Source organism: Vulpes lagopus, chromosome 23 (assembly GCF_018345385.1).
Source record: "Vulpes lagopus strain Blue_001 chromosome 23, ASM1834538v1, whole genome shotgun sequence".
Taxonomy (NCBI): domain Eukaryota; kingdom Metazoa; phylum Chordata; class Mammalia; order Carnivora; family Canidae; genus Vulpes; species Vulpes lagopus.
The window spans coordinates 39,323,765-39,342,531 of NC_054846.1; the positions used below are offsets into that span (position 1 = coordinate 39,323,765).

The window sequence follows — 18,767 nt, forward strand, 5'->3', positions numbered from 1 at the left end:
AGTCACGATCTGACATGAACATTGCTAAAACACCCACAGGGTCCTCCACATACAGCTACTGATTGTGAAAGTTGGACATTCAAACAATAGAAGAAAATGCCCTTTTGAAAAATAAGGTTAGATTACTGTGTAGACAAGAGAAATGAAAAGACAGTGAAACTACTGCAATAGAGAAGGGGAATGGAGGTCTGTTTAGTAGGTCCTTTTATAAGCAGGGAACTGAAATTTATTCAGCAAAAACACAGAAATAACATAGAAGGTTCTTAGGGCAAAAAGAAGAACAACTATGATCAAGATAAATGTTAGATGGATGCTTTAATTTGGATCAGATGCTAACCGCTAATAAATCATTACGGGACTATTGTTTAAACAGGTCTCCTTGGTTCAGAACACAAACTTCTATTATTGCCCGTGTCTTTATGAGTCTTGCCATGGTGGCATCTTACTTATTCTATATACATACAGGAAACCCAAAACACAATTCATAAAAAAGATTAGGGAAAGACCCCATCTGCCCATCGGGTGACCCACAACTGTAGCATCGTTTACTCATTGTTAAATTTGAGCTTCCTATTCTAACCAAATCCATAAAATACTTATTGTTATTAGATAAAGGAAGTAGCATTTGAATAAACGTGTTTTTCAAAAACAGTCTGCAGCATGTTTATGAAGAAACTTTTTGGGATTTCCGAAAAAAATGGCTTTAAATTGGAAGATTAAATGTTGATTTTATGATTTGGCTGGCCATTTAAAATAAACACTCTCATGAGTCTGGTTTAAATCTGGGGTGCCTCAGTGTCTTTTTCATTTTTTTTTTTAGGTCAGGTCAGACAGCTCAGATAGCTCTGTGCTCACTATTCTGTTATAATGTGTTGAAGAAGACCATTTGATCAACCACTTAACAAAAATAAAAGTGACATTTAAGTTACTGGTACTCAATGAGTAAAGGCTGAACAGAACGTCATTATATTCATCCATGTGAAGGGAATAAAAAAAAAAAAGGAAAGAAAGACAAAAAATCCTGATTCTTGCCCTCGATGAAGTTATAATAAAGATCTTGGGGGGCTTTGGGTGGCCCAGTCAACCGGTTAAGCATCCTTCTCTTGGTTTTTGGCTCAGGTCATGATCTCAGGGTCTTGAGATCAAGCCCCACACTGGGTTCCATGCTCAGGTACAGAGTCTACTTCTCTCTTCTCTTCCTCTCCCTCTGCCCCTGCTCCCTACACAGGTGTGCGTGTGCCCACTCTCTCTCTAAAATAAATCTAAAAAAAAAAAAATCAAGAATTCATATTCAACCGTTGGAAATGCTATACAAAGATGCCCATCTTGGGCATTTATAAAGTTATGCCTCCTGCCTATCTCCCCCCTGCACCTCCTAAGTCCCTTATCCTGCCATTTTTCCCCAAAGCACTTATCACTGTCTGATACGTATATGCTTTACTGCTTTTTCTACTTCGTCTTCTCAGACTAGATGGTAAGCTCCTAATGGTCAGGGACTCTAGTTAATTTTGTGCCCTTCCGTGTATGTAGTGCCTGGAATGCTGCGGGCACTTCACAGGTACTCTAAATATTTACTGAATAAGAGGATCATTATTATTTTCGCTTCCCAGTCTTCTGGCTTGCATTTCCTATGATGTAACTGCATTTTCCCCTCAAGCTTTCTCTTGTGCACCGAGCAGCCTGAGTTACAATGGGATCCCACTTACCAGCTGGGGTGATGAGGGACTTACTAATTTCTCTGGGCTTGGGCAGAGTGGGGACCACAGAAGCACCTGTGGGTTGTTCTGAGAAATGAATGAGGGAATTCACATGAAGTACTTAGCACGATGCCTGACGCATAATCAGTGTGCAATAAATTTGAACTGTTATTGTTCTTACCATTATAACTATTAAATTATTTTCTTCTGTTGCAAACAGCTCACCAATTTCTGAAGTACCTCATAAGTAATGAAACCGGGGACACCAACATTCAGGGCAAAGGTTACATGTGGTTTTATCTGCTTGGGGAAAAAAAAAAGCTTCTCCCCCTGTGGATCGGGTTCAGGGAACATTAATTCTCTTCTTTTGTGTTCCCACAGGACTGTGTATACCTCTGTGTAGGAATTGCCACATCGTATTTCAACTAGTTGATTATTTTCAGTGTTCTCTGCTACATTATGTGGTCTTTTAGGGAATGAAATCTCTGTATCCCATCACAAAGCAGGCACTCTATAGATGTTTGCCCAGTGGGATGAGTTACTGTATAGAAATGAGACTTATCCCACTATTTGTAGTCACGTCACACATGCACTTTCATTACTGTTTCAAAATTACATTTCTCAATAGATGGTCTAGACCCAGAGAGTAAGGGGAGAAGGTTTTAGTGTTGGAGGGTGATGCAGAGCAGTGCGTATGAGAATAAAAGCAACGCGCTGGAGGTCGGTGATGTGTGGCGAATAAAAAAGTGCTTAGAAGACAGATATAAAACCAGTTCTGATTTTCTCATAAATGGCTCCTCTATTTCAATAGTAATGATCTAATTTATATCCATCCCACTTTATGAAAGTGTGACTACCCAGGGAAAAATTCTAATAAAAACATACTTGATAAGGTTGAAAAGCATCATTATTAGAAATGAGGACTGTGGAAGAGGAAAGAGGCCCAGCTCGAGGTCTGAGTGTATATAAGGATCAAAAAAAGAAAAGAAAAAAGTGTATGATGTTAGGAAGTCCTGAGGTATTTAACACCAGAGCGAAAAACACTTTCAAGGAACTGCTTTGAAAAGCCAACCAAATGCCAAGTATTTGATAATGCTACAACCTGTATTCAAATGATAAAACCGCATGGTGCTTTTTACACAGGATAGAAAAACAGCAATTTGGACCTCTGCAAAAAGAAAGAAGCTTGAGCAGGGCAGATGTGATTGTTGAATTAGCCATTTAGTGAGTATTCAAGAATAGGAGATCAGAGGGAAAAAGCCTAGTATCATGAGGCTTCTGTATCTAAAGCTATCACCTGCTGTGAATCCATCCCTTTGAGTAATGTTTCTCTTTAGGAAAGTACTTACATTAGGTCTTAGTCTGGCTGCCAGATCATAATACTTCTCGGCGGCTTCGTTGAGGCTAGCCTGTCTGTTGAAGAGTTAAAAAAAAAGAAAATCAAACTCTACCATTTATTTTAAAATTGTACAGAGGTGAAATAGAATCACTATGCAGCAAGCTAATATTAACTTTTAAAAAAAATATTACAATCATACCAATCAAACCATAAGTTGCCCCAAGCAGAAAAAGTAGTACATTAAATTGCATGCAAATACTTACTGTCTTTAAGGCATTATAAATAGTAGCTCAACATAATCCTATTCAGTAGTTATTATTCATTTAAATGTACGTATTAAGAATTAGAAATGTCATTTTTCTCTTCCAAGCTAACCCAAGTAACGTTATAAGGGTTGGGATTCTCCAGCTTCAACTGTATGTCTCAGAAACATCTTGATTTTAAAAAATAAAATGTTAAAAAGTTATAGATCTATCTAGAAATCCACTTTCTTTCAATTCAGGTGGGGAACCTTCCACTGTGTGTAGCCTATAGGGGAAAAAAGGCTAGATTTTTCCTCTCCCTGCTCTCTTCACCAGGGTACACACACCCATGGCAAAGCCTCAGCTAACAGGATGTTCTTGTTTGGGACTTTCATTGCTGAATAAGGGATAGAAAGCTGAAAGGATGGCTAGAGTTCATGGACAATGGTGGAAGCAATAGAAGCAATAGGCAATATCCTGGTCAGATTCCTCCTGTAAACAATTGCTATTGCATGTCCTGCTTCTAGACTGTTCAAGGCTACCTTGTTTCCTGCTCATTCAAGCTATGGTCTCTGGAGTTAGCAAATTCTGAAGTTCCCACATCCTTCAAATAGCCAGTTTCTCTTGACTATCACTAAATACCACGAGTGGTACAACTGACTTATACAAATAAGATGCACGCTGAATTTTAATAAGTTTATGCACTATCTATTCTTGCAATTCAGAGCAAACCCCTAAATTCAGCCAACTGGGTAGCAGGAGAAATCAAATGTCAGGGTCAGGTGGAAGCCTGGCCAATTAGCCATCAAAACACAGTATGTTTTTCAATCATGTCATGCTGCTTTAGGAAACCTTCAAAGATGGTAGGTAACAAGGGCTAGAAGCTCTTGCAGTTGTACTGTAATCTGGTGACTATATTTGCAGAGTACTGAGATGCTATACAAAATGTCAAATTCAACTTCAGATGATGTATACAGCATACCTATAATGTGAACAATAACAGTAAATGGCTTGGGGTCTGCAGTTAAAATGGAGTAGTTTCTTTTGAAACTGTGATTTTATGAAGCCTCTGATGGGAATTCCATGGAATATTACTCAGCCACAAAAAAGAATGAGATCTTGCCATCTGCAACAACATGGATAGATCTAAAAGGTGTAACGCCAAGTAAAGTCAGAGAGACAAATACCATATGATTTCACTCATATGTGGAATTTAAGAAAAAAAGGAACAAAGAAAAAAAAGAGAACAAACCACCTCCCACAAACTCTTAAAGACAAAGAACAAAGTGGTGGTTGCCAGAGGTGAGATGGGTAGGGGGATGGGTAAAATAGAAAATGGAGATTAAGAGTACACTTATCCTAATGAACACTGAGTAATATATAGAAATAGTTAATCATTATATTTGTTATATTGTACACCTGAAACTAACATAATTATGTTGTATGTTAATTATACCTGCATACAAATGGATAAATACGAAAACAGGGTGGGCAGGGGAGGGGGAGGGAAGAAGCTTTTGAGGTGAGAAGATGCAGAGAGGTCAGGAATAAAGAGAAGAAACAAAAATCAACTCTGTCAATTAGAAAATCACATTCAGGTTTTAAAAGAGTAGGTTCACTAGCCTATAAAATTGAATTTGCACTTTGGTCAAGTGCAAATAAAAACTATAAAGACATATCCCATGCAACCATATAAATTTTAGGAATAACTGAAGATAACATCTCTCTGGAGACCAAGTCATATTTTTCTAATTTTTAAAGGAAAAATAATTAAAAACACTGTTATTTTTAATGGGGTTATAGAGAAAGTAAAAACCCTTGACCTAAGGCTCTACTGGACTCATGACAGTTACAACGTGCTGTTGCAATTTATATTCTCATAAATGTTGGAAGTTCAATTTCAATATGTCAAGAAAAGTACTTTAGTCTGGTATAAAACAGTAAAAATTCCCTTGCCAGGGTATTTAATGAAGGTTCCCTCCACCAAATTATAGAATCACTTTGGTTCAAATTCACTTGGAAATTTGAACCAGAATTCATTAGGTCATGCCCTGGAAGGGTTTTCTCCAGAGGGAAATAAAAGGCAGGGAGGTAGGAAATTAGAGGAACTTAATATTACAAAGGAGTTAAGTTACTTTGAAGCAAAATCAACCAATAGATGTCTAACATGGAAAGTATAGCAAATATTACTATTCATCTTAATGGACGTCCAAATTCATCAGGTAGGTAAGAATCAAAGAGAAACCGAAGAATTCACTAGATGACAAGCCTTTAAAATAATAATCAACACAATTGAAAAAAAAAAAAAAGTTTTCTCCCCCAAAAGGGTTTTTAGTTTTTAAAGTCTTCATTGTCTTTAGTGACTTAATCCCCAAAGGAAATATCTAGTTTAGAAGGCTTCATATCTTAAGGTAGAAGTAGAATTGATGATAATCTAATGAAATAGAGAAAAAGTAGAGTTTATTAGATTTGTCATATAACTGTGAAAATTAATTTTCACTCTAGGACCACAGGGAAAAAAGTGTAAATTCTACCCACCAAATGTTCATTTATATTCTTGTTTTATTCTCTAGACAAGGGAGAAAACTGATGAGGAACTGTCCAATGTCCACTTTACAGTGTATGCTGTATTTCATACTCGCCTCTCAAGAAGCATCATGGACGTGCTTAATAAATCTTAACTGCAAAGATGACTGTATCATTAATCAACATTTGAAAACTGAGGAAATTAGCAATATTTTGCTAGTTGCTTAGAGGATTCTTGAAGTGTCAAGAACCTCAACCACTGAATTGTTAGGACTGACCGCAGGACTCAGGTTGCCAAGACTATTAGAATAGAATTATTTAAAGAAGCTGATGAATAACTTTTCCTGAATATCCATAAACTTTCTTTCTTCACTATTTCCTTTCTGGGACAGAAAATTTCTAAAACCTATGTGTCACTTATAAAATACCAGGAATTTATTATTCCATGTTCCAACAACACCATGAAATGCTATTACTATCCCCATTTTACAGATGGTTAAAATGTGGTTTAGAGAAGTTGATAACTTCCCCAAGGTTATATGGCTGGGAAGTGACTGATCTGGGAGTCACAGACTCTACAGCTAAGTGTTTGAACCACAAGATCATGCTGATATCGTTGTATACATGGCAATGTAGTAGAGTGATACATGATACGTTGTTCTCTGGCAGATGACCCCAACAGTTTCTACATCAAAGACTAAGAAGAAAACCTGCCTTTTGATTATAATGTTTAAAAACCACAATTTAAGTGTAAGAGATGAGATTTGAAAAGAGGAGGATACGGAGGACATTTGCAATGACAGGTTCTACTTCTTGCTCACCTCCATCTCCCACACTGATAGAAGTGAACTTCACTAGACCAAATTTAGCAGATGACAGTTTTAAGAATGAAATGAAATGCACAACTGTGTTTTGCCTCATGCACCCCCAAAAATGGGAAGGGGAGGCTTTGAGGGGAAAGGCAAAGAAATAAGGAATGAGGAAAAGTGAGAATACTGCTGGATACTCACTTCTTTTTTTTTGTTTGTTTAAGATTTACTTATTTATTCATTCAGAGAGAGCGAGAGAGAGGCAGAGACACAGGCAGAGGGAGAAGCAGGCTCCATGCAGGAAGCCCGACGTGGGACTCAATCCAGGGTCTCCAGGATCACACCCCAGGCTGCAGGCGGCGCTAAACCGCTGCGCCACCGGGGCTGCCGTGGATACTCACTTCTTTACCCTCACCACCTCTCAATTTTAGGGGAGGGTCACAATTAGACATGGAGAGCAATCATAAGTTTCCTGTATGTCTAAGTAGAAGACGTGGAAAGTAGGCAAAGGGGAAAAGCAGTCGGCTCTGCCAAGAAATCTCCCAGGTCAAATCTACACAACCTTGTGTTTTGACAACACACTTTACAAAGCCAGAAATGAATGAGATAATGAGTAATAAAAATCATTCATAGCAGGAAACTACACTAGCTCCAGATAGGTGACTAGCCCCATCTAACATGCCACCCTTAAGAGTCATCATAAAGTTATGTTCCATATCATCTATGCCAACAATGGACTTTTCAACTGGAGACTTGGATGGAGGCTCCTATCTCATTGCCAGCTCCTGTCACTCATGTATATAGGGCCTTCCCCTTCTTCACACTATCTGTGACTTCTCAGGACCAGGAAAGGTGAGAAGTAAAAAGAGCCTAGATGGTATTTGTAAACTGGACTATGACGTAAACCTTGAACTCCCAAGAAATCACTGAATTGTGCTATCTTTTAAAAGTCTTTACATACAGTTTTTAAGCAATCAGTGAAAAGGTGTGTTCAGAATGCAAAACAGAATGAAAATCACAAACAAATGCCATTATTTGATTACCAGAGAACTCTACTTTGCACATGAGACTGTGAAACATATTTCTGTTTTTTAAATTTTTTAAAAGATTTTATTTATTTATTTGAGAGAGAGAGAGAGAGAGAGAGAGAGAGACGCAGGGAGAGGGAGAAGCAGGCTCCATGCAGGAAGCCTGATATGGGACTCAATCCCGGGACTCCAGGATCACGCCCTGAGTTGAAGGCAGGCGCTTAACTGCTAAGCCACCCAGGCGTCCCGATTTCTATATTTTTTTTTAACAGATATTCATTTTACATATCTAATTCCCCTCCCTGGTCTTATTTTATAATAGAAAAGTATCTTTTGGAACACAGTTTTATGGTCCAATATTCTTAAAAGATATATATATATTTGATTTGTCTATATTATTTTTTTTGGTTCTCATTTTTTAGGGAGGGAGGCAGTACCAAGTTACATTGAGCTGTAATTAAGGAACATTCTGTATAATTTATGATACATTTCTATACTTGTAAGAATTCTATCATTTTATGGACATAAGAGAAAAATGCCTTTTTATAAAATTCCATTTTCTGAGAAAAAATATTTATCTTTATATATATATAAAGGAAATTTGGGAACCAATGATATTGTGAAATAACTTAATATATTCTGTGAAATGTTTGAGGGGAATCTGATTAAGAGAATCATTTATAATTACTGACATTTGTATATATCCTGTGAGAATTATAAAATTAAAGGTTGCTAAATTCAAAATTACTTCCTTGAAAATATAAAAAATAAAAACGCTACTGGCATTTAGAAGACTCTACAATTATTAGCAGCTGTGAATTGTCAATTTTACATTAAAAGTTATTTAATATGGATAATAACCACTGACTCATACAAAAGATAATTTTTTATTAAAGTCTTGGTGGTTATTCTCAAAGATAACTTACAAGGCTTCTTCTTCTTCTAACTAGAAAGCTATCTGTTCTTATATCATGAAAGTAAAATAAACAGTAGCTGAAATGTAGCTTAAGTAACTCAAAGCGGCACTAAATTTTAATTTTATTTGCTAAGTGTATAGTAAGAATAGAAGGAGAATTGAAATAATCGAGGACATAAAAATGTGTGGAAAATCTTAAAACAGCAAAACCAGAGTCACACATATATGAAAACAATGAAGCAGAAAAGATCCGTATAATGAAACTCCTAGAAGATACTGTTGATGACCATCAAGCCATCTTAAATGAACATCTGTCAAGACATCAAAACTAGCTTCATGATCTGCTGGTATCCATCTCCGTTCTAAACACAAAAGATGGTCAGGTAAAGCAGAAATGTAGCAATCACAGTAGAAAAGACTAGGCTGATGGTACAATTCACAAAAGATTCCTCTGAGTCAGAAACTTCTTGATGCCCCATGAGAGTCTGAGCTCATTTTTTCATGGCTAATCATTCAGGGCTGCTAAGGACAGGTTAAGCCTACGTCCAAAAAGACTACATAACAAAACGTACTGGGAAAATGAAAAGGGGGGAAATGTTGATTGGCAATGTCAATTATTATAATATCCATACATAGTGAATAACTCCTCATGTTCCATTTGTGATGCTTGGGTGGGGAGAAGGAGTTGGGAGGGATGGAAAGAAGAGAGGCAAAAAGTAGAACTTGCTTGCAGGAGTGGCCCTAGAACCAACAGTAGAAGTATCACCTGGGACTTGTCGGGAAGTGTAAAACCTTAGACCCTGTTCCTAAACCACCATTTAACAAGATCCCCAGGTGATTCACATGCACAGTGATGCTGGAGAGGCGCTGGGTGGAAGATGCTTACCTTCAACTGCATCTGCCACTGTGCTTTGCTTTGAAGACCTTACAACCATTATAACCCAGCCCTCTTTGGACCAGAAGTTGGCACTAAAGTGCTATTTATAATTGAAAAATCGGGGCGCCTGGGTGGCTCAGATGGTTAAGTGTCTGCTTTCGACTCACATCATGAGCCTGGAGTCTTGGGATACAGCCCCGCATCTGGCGCCCTGCTCAGCGGGGAGCCTGCTTCTCCCTCTCCCTCTACCCTTCTCCCCTGCTCATGCTCTCTCTCTCTCAAATAAATAAATCTTTTTTAAAAATTAAAAGAAAATAAAAATCCAGTGACTTTTCAAGAGGTTTTTGGTGATTTTGGAAGTATTGAAGAAGAAAGGTCTAGAAAACTTTGAAAAAATATATATATATCCCACACAATGTGTGTGTACATTCCCAATCTGTTTTGAGGAATGATCTGATTTGGTTCCTTACTCTATTAAGAATTTCGATTTTAAGACACTTCCAGTGGAATTTATAAATAAATTGGCACACTGAAATTCTCTATTTTTAATATGTTTGATTTCGTAAGATTGTGTTGAGCACAGAGATTTATTTTATTTTTTTAAAATATTTTTTATTGGTGTTCAATTTACCAACATACAGAATAACACCCAGTGCTCATCCCATCAAGTGTCCCCCTCAGGAGCACAGAGATTTAAAGATAACTTTTTTTTCCCCATATATTCACTTTGCTCTCTAGAAATCAGGGGAAGCAAAGGGAACCAGTTGGTGCAGTTTTGCTTTCCTTACTACCTTGGGGAACAGCGACAACCTGGGCCCTAAGTCCTGGAAAAATTCTAAGTTTATGCTTAGCTCAGCTTTAGGTGTGTCCTTTGTCAGACTGTACCATTCTAAAAACTCAATATACCTCGAGAGTACAAACGTGGCATTCTCTCTCCTGTCAATGTAAATCTACTTTCTATCATTTACCATAAAGTGGTAACTTAATAATATTGGAAGGGCCTCACTCTTTAGAATTTACACATTTGATAACCTGTTACTCTATAAATCCTTTCTCCAACAATAAATTTAAGAATCACAGCCTCTGGGTAGTCACCCAGTTGTAAAGACATGAGGGAGCCAATGTGACACAGTGAAAACAGTATTATACTAGGCCAGAAAACACGAAATTCAAATCCCAGCTTTACCAACTGTGGGAAACCCTCTTCTTTAAGCCTCAGTATCTTCATATATAAAATGGGAATACTGTTGTCTACCTCACATAGGTGTGATTATAACTAAGAGAGAGACAGATACAAGATGCAAAATATAGTAGGAGGCAGACAGAAGATATTTAAATAGATGCTACTTCTGTTCTTCCCTTACCCTGTGAGTGGATTAAAAAAAAAAAAAAAAAGATTCTCTGAGAGCCCTGGAATGCTACAAATCAGGTAAAGTTTGAGTGCTTCTGGAAGTTCTCCTGGGATCCAGTATCTTTCTGCTCTATCACCTAGTTTTAGGAGTACACTGAATGGGCTCATTCCTACAAAATGCTAACAGAATAATTGACTCAATACGTTCTTCTTACAACTCTATAGTTATAACTCGACTGGAGTTCTAGCATTTTTAAATGCCTCTGATATTTTCCTTTGATGATAACCAGTCTTCTTTCTTAGAATACCCTCATCTGGAGTATAGTACCCTTATCTAGTACTTTCCCCATTTTATCTGAACTACTAAAAATGTCAACACATATAGTTAATGTCCGTAATGTGAGGCCATTCAACCTCTGTGATCACCCTCTCTATAAATATTTTTGGTAATTAGCCACCATGTGGAGCCCACCTTCTGAAGGCAGAAGCCAGAAATTCTCACTTCTTCCGACTTTCTGGTAGCTGAGATTCCAGGACATGACACCCATTCCACCAATCAGATGCAACCTCAAGAGAAGTCAGAAGCCAGCCTAGCCCACAGGCAGCTGCGTCCAAGAGAATCACCAAAGCCATGTGGAACTTGCTCGGCTTGGTTCCTTGGGGGTGATGGTGATGGTGGTGGGGCTCGGGACTATAAAATCTGCTCACTCCCAGGGAAAACTAGATAGATGGTTGGTTATTATTTCTGATGGTGTAGAGTGCTCTCAAGCCCGAGAATGAGCCTGTGCGCTATGGAATACTCTTTCATAAATCCTGTTTCTGCTTAAACTGGCAAGGATGTATTCTTTAGTTGGCAACAAAAAAGTATAACCTGCACATGGAGACAAGTTTAAGAACAAATCTATCTTCAGCAGTTTTGCTTTCAATACGATGATTGAAGGCCTTCATCCTAGCTGGGAAATGTCCTCTATTTGTTGATAATTGCTTACATGTTCTATGCTTGCCTCCAGAAATTTCCTATTTATATTAATGCTCATATACAAAACCAAAAGAAACTATATATATGTATAAATCCTAAATATAATTATATACACATATATAGCATGTAGTTATGTATTTATGTATATACAAATAAAACTATATATCATATACTATATACATACCACATACATATCTATATATTATATATATAATTATACTAACACGTATGTAATATTGAGTGCTTATATAATGTTCTCAATCTAGCCTCCAATCTTTTATCCTTTCAGGTGTCATTTTGATGTCTTTAGTACTTTCCATTAAATTCTGAGAAGAGATCTACGACTTCTATTTAAATTATCAGCCTTTCAATGATGTCTTGTCTCCACTGCAGTTACAAACTCAGAGATCCTGTTAATCTCTTAGTAATCTTTTCTAATGTCATATTGTTCCTCTTTCAAGCTCCCTATTTTATTTTCACAGATGTATTCTGTGTCAGTCAGGCTACGTTAGGGTACACTGTTGTAATTTAAATACATCCTAAGTCTCAGTGAGTCGAGAAAACAAGGTTTATTTCTCACTCACTCAATGCAGATGAGTAGGGAGGTTTGTCCCTCTGGTCATTTCAGAATCTATTTTCACAGTTTCCAAGTCAGAAAAGGAAAGAGCATAGACTCTTATATAGCTTTGGCTCAAAAGTGACATACATCATGTTCACACACATTCAACAATCCAAATAAGAACCATGAAGTTCTTCAACTTGAAAGAAGGCAGAAAAATACAATCCTACTATGTTTATTGAAGGTGGAAGGCCTGCACATTTGGTGAACAGCACTGATATTTCCACACCACACAGCATTCTTGTGAATCACCTTGATAACAGGAATTACAGATATTCCAAGTGGCTCTTAGGTTTTAATGTAAGGTTTTAATGTAATGTAACCCTCATTGATGAGGGTTCTTTACTTGGATACATCTGATTTGTCATTCTTATCTGAACTGTCCATTTGAAACCCTGTGTTTCAAGGCTTTCTATGTGCTGATTATACAGAGAAAAATCATTCATTATTCACTATTGAGAGTTGAAATGGGTCTGTTAGAAACTTCTCAAATTTCAAGCCTCTTGAAGGTCCAAACACGATACAGATTTGTCCCTTGATGGCTAGCCCCAGGATCTCCTCGTCTCTTCCAGTCTAGTTTTAAGGTGGAAAGCCTTTTTCTTTCTTTCTTTCTTTCTTTCTTTCTTTCTTTCTTTCTTTCTTTCTTTCTTTCTTTCTTTCTTTCTTTCTTTCTTTCTTTCTTTCTTTCTTTCTTTCTTTCTTTCTTTCTTTCTTCTTTCTTTCTTTTTTCTTTTTTTTTGCATTTGTAGTGAGTTTTTCTTCCTTGATAGATTTTATGAGTCATTTCACTAGGAATTAGCCAAATCATTTCTTGAACTCTAACATTCCCTCAATTGCTGATTTTGGATATGAGGGTAGCCAATAATCCAGCTTACCAAGATACAACCAGGGAGACAGCTATTCTTTCCCTCATACCCTGCCTCATACTCTTTACCTCACCAAACTGCCAGTTTTGTCTCCTAAGTATCTTACAAAAGAAGTGAGCTCTGAGGGAAGAATTAATAACAAAGTCAATTTACAATAATTTGGCATCCCCAGAGGAAATCACATGTAACAATAAATAAGCAAAATCTTGAGAGCTAAGGATTTTGATAAGGTTGCTTTCAAGGTAAAAACCAGTAACCTTCTTACTCCTTTCAGCAAAGTCCTAAATGCTCTTGACGAATAAGAAAAGAGGCTAGTGTACAACTTGCACAGTTAAGTGCTCAAGAAATAACAAGAATTTAATAAAGTCGAAAAACAGAAAAATTAAGGAAAAACATTCATGGGGGCTGCCACCACATGGAGTAGGACATAGCTGGGCTGCTGTGGTCATAATTGCAATCAAGATTAGGAAATGAGTCAACTGGAGAAGGACAATGTATGTTCTCATTCATTTGGGTAATATAAATAAAGGTGAAAGGGAATAGAAGGGAAAGGAGAAGAAATGGGTAGGAAATATCAGAAAGGGGGACAGAACATAAAGACTCCTAACTCTGGGAAATGAACTAGGGGTGGTGGAAGGGGAGGAGGGCGGGGGGTGGGAGTGAATGGGTGACAGGCACTGAGGGGGGCACTTGACGGGATGAGCACTGGGTGTTATTCTGTATGTTGGCAAATTGAACACCAATAAAAAATAAATTTATTATTAAAAAATAATAAAAATAAAAATAAAAAAAGACACTTAAAAAAAAAAAGATTAGGAAAGTGCTGATGGCAGAATAATGAGGAATGTAGACTGCAGAAAGCCAGAAAGAAGGTTCTGAAAAACAAACCCTAAAGAGTTCCACATCACTAATATATAATAGAAATTTTCCACCGGTTACCAGCACTATGGTAGCTAAGGAAAAGTTGGAAGTGACCTATTTAACCAGGACCTTTTTTTGTAACTTTCTCCTAGTGGTAGTGAATTTCAGATACTGATTTAATACATAGCAAAACGCCTTGTTGAGGAAAGTACCTGTTGTGTTTAAGAGGAGTTGTTAGCCTATAGAAAGCTGTGTATCTCCATCCTGGCAAATGGTATACTGTGACTTAAAGCACAGTGTTTTAGTCACGAAGAACAAAAAGTCCTCTCCCTAAAACAGCACCTACACCTGTCATGCAAATGCAGGATCTTTGAAAAATTATCCTTGCATTGAAGGTTCTTGAGATTTTTTTTTTTTTTTTTGAAGTTAAAGAACATTTTGTTTATTGACAGATTAAAAACCACAACTCCAAGTAGTGCAAAATGCACTAAGGAACCCAAATACAAAGAACTGGTGTTAATACACAAAGTTTAAGCAATGCTACACTTATTTTTGGCAAAGTGCTGTATTGTCTAGTCTGTGTATAAAACTGACCATCTATGAACCAATCAGTATAAAAAATCCTATAAAAACAGAAAAAAATTTATAGACAGTGGCTCAAGAAAACAAGCTGCCATTTATGCATAGATGATGGTTTATTTTATAAATATGCCAGTAGTTGATTGAATGCTCGTTTCTCTTTGTAGATACCAGCTTTAGGAATGTGAAATGTTAAATGTGGAGTGAGCGTATTCAACTGAAACCTCACAGTGCACTTTGCTCTCAAATAGGCTTTGAATTTCCTGTTTGAAATTTGTAAACAGCTAGGTAGGAAGCCATTAGGTTATAAAAGGACAACACAAGGGGTGCTTGTGGTATTGGAAATAGTCTGTACTCTGACTGGTGATGGATACACAAACCTACATATATGTGATTAAAAAAAGCAGAGAATACACACAAACACACACACACACACACACACACACACACACAAGCATGGGTACAAGCAAAACTAGGGAAACTCAGTTAAGACCAGTGGATTGCATCAGTATCAAAACCCTGGTTTTGATATTCTGTCATTCTACGATATATTACCATTGGGGAAACTGGATAAATGGTACAAGGGATCTCTCTGTATTATTTGTTACAACTGCATAAAAATCTACAATGATCTGAGAAAAGTAAACAAAACTACTTTTCTTGAAAGTCCATGTGTTAAGGCCATTCAAATGTGAAGAAATTCTTCTGGCATTTTTCTTCCCTTGTAAGAGTAATCTACATAATTACAATCCTATTCCTAAAGCCAAGCACAGAGCCCACAGTGTGGATGTCAGCTAATGAAGCATTTAGGTGGATATTTAATCGAATGAAATTCAGGTAAGAGTATGGGAGAAGGGGAACACATATGGCTAACACAACAAATAACGCTTTAAAAAAAACTGTAGAAATCATTTGAGTTTCTTAGAAACATTCTCCTTTAACCTAAAACATCACTTATGGATGCATTAACTTTCTTTTTATATTCACAATAAAAATTGTTGATCTACCTTTTAATTGTTTTTGCTATTATTATAGTTAGCCGTCATAATATCATTCTGAATACACAAGTACTAAAAGGTCTACAAAGATGTAGTTTCATACATAGCAACAGTGCTAAGTATAGTGCTATCCCAAGACTTTGATAGGCTTTAGGTATATTTGTACCTATCAATCCTCTCTGCCACCAAATATGATAAAATGCATTCACATACCACATTCAATATAATTAACATAAAACACAAATACCGAGATGCAGTTGACTAGTCAACCTGTTTTGTTTTAGACATTTACTTAAACGGTTATTAATTTTAATTTTGCAATTTCCTTTTTGCATTTTATAGTCAATTCTGAAAGGAAAGGAAAATGATTTTCAATAATTTTCAGAGTCCTGAATGCTTATATGCCCTACATACTGGGCACATAAACTATAACGAATAAAATACTCCTGGCTGATTTTAGCATGGTAAAACAGCATAATTCACTTCAAGAATGTGGAATAAAGCAGTATGACAGGGGAATTAGTCTACCTAACTGCTTTCCCCAAGCCACAATGTCAGTCTTCTACGTTAAGTAGCAAAACTCACCTGAGCATGTGGGCAGCACTGAAGACCACATCAAACTCTGTGCTGTCCAACTCAGCTGCTTTTTTTGCCATCTCAGCGGCTTCTATAAGGCGAGCTTCTTCCAAGAGAAACTGACCTGCAGAGCACAAAACTAAGTGAGCTTCAACTTGGAAACCACTACTTTAATCCTATGAAACAAAGGTTCTTGAGACTGACTATGGTTGACATAGACATGACAGAGAAAAACACAGAGACCAACATGATTTGAAGCTAAGATTTACGTGTGCTGTACGTCTACATCTCATTATTTGGTCATATTTTTTATGCCTTTTCCTTTTCCTTCATTGCAGGATATCCCAATGTATCTGTCTGGTATATTCACAGAGTTGGTTTTGTTTTTGTTTTTTTTCTTTAAAAAAATCCTGCATAGACTATTGAACCAAGAAATAAAGCAGATACAATTAAACATATATTACAATTAAGGGTTGAGTTGATTTTCATTATTGGTCATTTAAAATAGCTTCTCTCTGAAGCACATTAAAAACAAGACTATCTGTACTGAGATGTATTAATTTCATATATTTAAGCAGCACTAAAAATATTGAAAGAACATACAAAGCTCCATTTAGCATTTGCTTAATTAGACTGACTAATAAACATGGAATAAATATTAACAAGTTCACATTTCTGAGGTTACTTTCAGGTCTGCTTAGCAAGGTTAGAATTGTTGCAGATAGAGCCATACTACTCTTTGAAACTATACTTCAAGAAGTGATATGCAGTGCTATCCCAGAAACATACAAAAAGACAAAAAAAAAAAAAAAAGAATTGGGTCCAATTTTAAGGCTGTAAATAGGTAAACAGAGCGAACAGCCTATTTCTTTGTTTTATACAGCTAGGGATTTATTAACAGCAAAAATAATGATGTTAAGCCCTATCTGACATGCATATTCAAATGAAAACCAAATCAACGCATAACAGAGAGATGCTGAAATCATTCATGTAACTTTTGGTCTTGTAGACTTGTGGTCTAATTATTATTTCTTTTTGCCTTGGGTTTCCTGTTTGCTGGAAGTTCAAGATTTTAACAATATGAAAAAAAAAAGTCATACAAATGATTTGCAAGTCCTGAGCTGCACAGGGAAAAACAAATTTTAAAATGGTAAATGGTAAATCCTCCGTGATGGTGCTGGTTTGAAAGAGCCCGTGATTTACCACTTATCTAATAAATATTACAAATTGTCTTCTAACCCAAAAGGACCAGTCCTTAAAACACAAGAGGGCATTTTCTGTTTTAAGGATTTATGATAAGCCATAGACTCTGCCTGTATCTAAACTTCAATTGGTAAGAAATGGTGAGTAAAGATAAGCTGACTTATTAAAATGAAGTGACAGTTTTAACACCAGGACTAAGAGACTTCTTAGCTATTTCTATAAAAAATCGTCCAACACTTTCCTAGTTTATCACTCACATTCTGTGCCTTTCTCAGGTCTCAAACATAATCGTTAGATCAGAAAATTATTAAGAACACTGATTTGTAAATACACTTGACCTTTGGACAACACAGGTTTGAACAGCATGGGTCCACTCATATATAGTTTTTACAATTTTTTAAATAATTATGGTACAGTACAATAAATGTATTTTCCCTTATGATTATCTTAACTTTTTTCTGTAGCTTACTTTAAGAATACAGTATGTGATACATATAACTTACAAAATATGTGTAAATGGTCTATGTCATCAGTGAGGCTTTGAGTCAACGGTAGGCTATCAGTAGTTCTGGGGGTGTCAAAAGTTAATACACAGATTTTCTTTTTTCTTTTTTTTTTTTTTTTAAATAATACACAGATTTTCAATGGTGCTGGGATCAGTGCCACTCACCCCCATGCTGTTCAAGGGCCAACTGTACTTACGTTTATAAATAGAAAAACATTACTTATGAAATTCATGTATATGCTAACTATAAATATGCTGATAGGAGATTCAACTGAAAGTATATGCTGTGTTGTTGTTGTGTTTTTTTTTTAAGATTTATTTATTTATTTATTCAGAGAGAGAGAGAGAGAGAGAGAGAGGCAGAGACACAGGCAGAGGAAGAAGCAGGCTCCATGCAGGGAGCCCGATGTGGGACTCCATCCTGGGTCTCCAGGATCACACCCCGGGGCTGCAGGCGGCACTAAACTGCTGCGCCACCGGGGCTGCCCGTATATGTTGTTTAAAAACAGTAAAACTAGAATCAGATACTCTATGGCATGCTGAGAAATTAATATCTCATCATATATATTTTAGTAAAGGATACTAGACTATTCTTTAGTTAATTATTCTAATTATAGGTTTTCAAAATTAAAACATAATATTAATTGCTACCTGCCCTCAAAGAATAATGTTTGCCTAAGTAAATGCATTAATAAATATGTTAATTACTTATGTGATATTTAAACAAAGGATAATGTAGGAGTTTATCGATTGTTCTTCTTCCTTTCCAGACAGCTATTAACTCTGAAATGCGTTC

The 18,767-nt window shown here is 36.6% G+C and overlaps 1 protein-coding gene across 2 annotated transcripts in view; it reads right to left on the reverse strand.

Moving 5' to 3' along the window:
- The window catches only part of TMTC2 (transmembrane O-mannosyltransferase targeting cadherins 2), a 390,967-nt gene that overhangs the window by 52,586 nt on the left and 319,614 nt on the right, over positions 1-18,767 (reverse strand). For both annotated transcript variants that reach the window (XM_041738923.1, XM_041738922.1), the window contains 2 exons: positions 16,273-16,387; positions 3,047-3,110 (listed from right to left, as the gene is read on the reverse strand). In XM_041738923.1, coding sequence (XP_041594857.1) covers positions 3,047-3,110; positions 16,273-16,387 — 179 coding nt within the window. The remainder of the gene's footprint in view (positions 1-3,046; positions 3,111-16,272; positions 16,388-18,767) is intronic.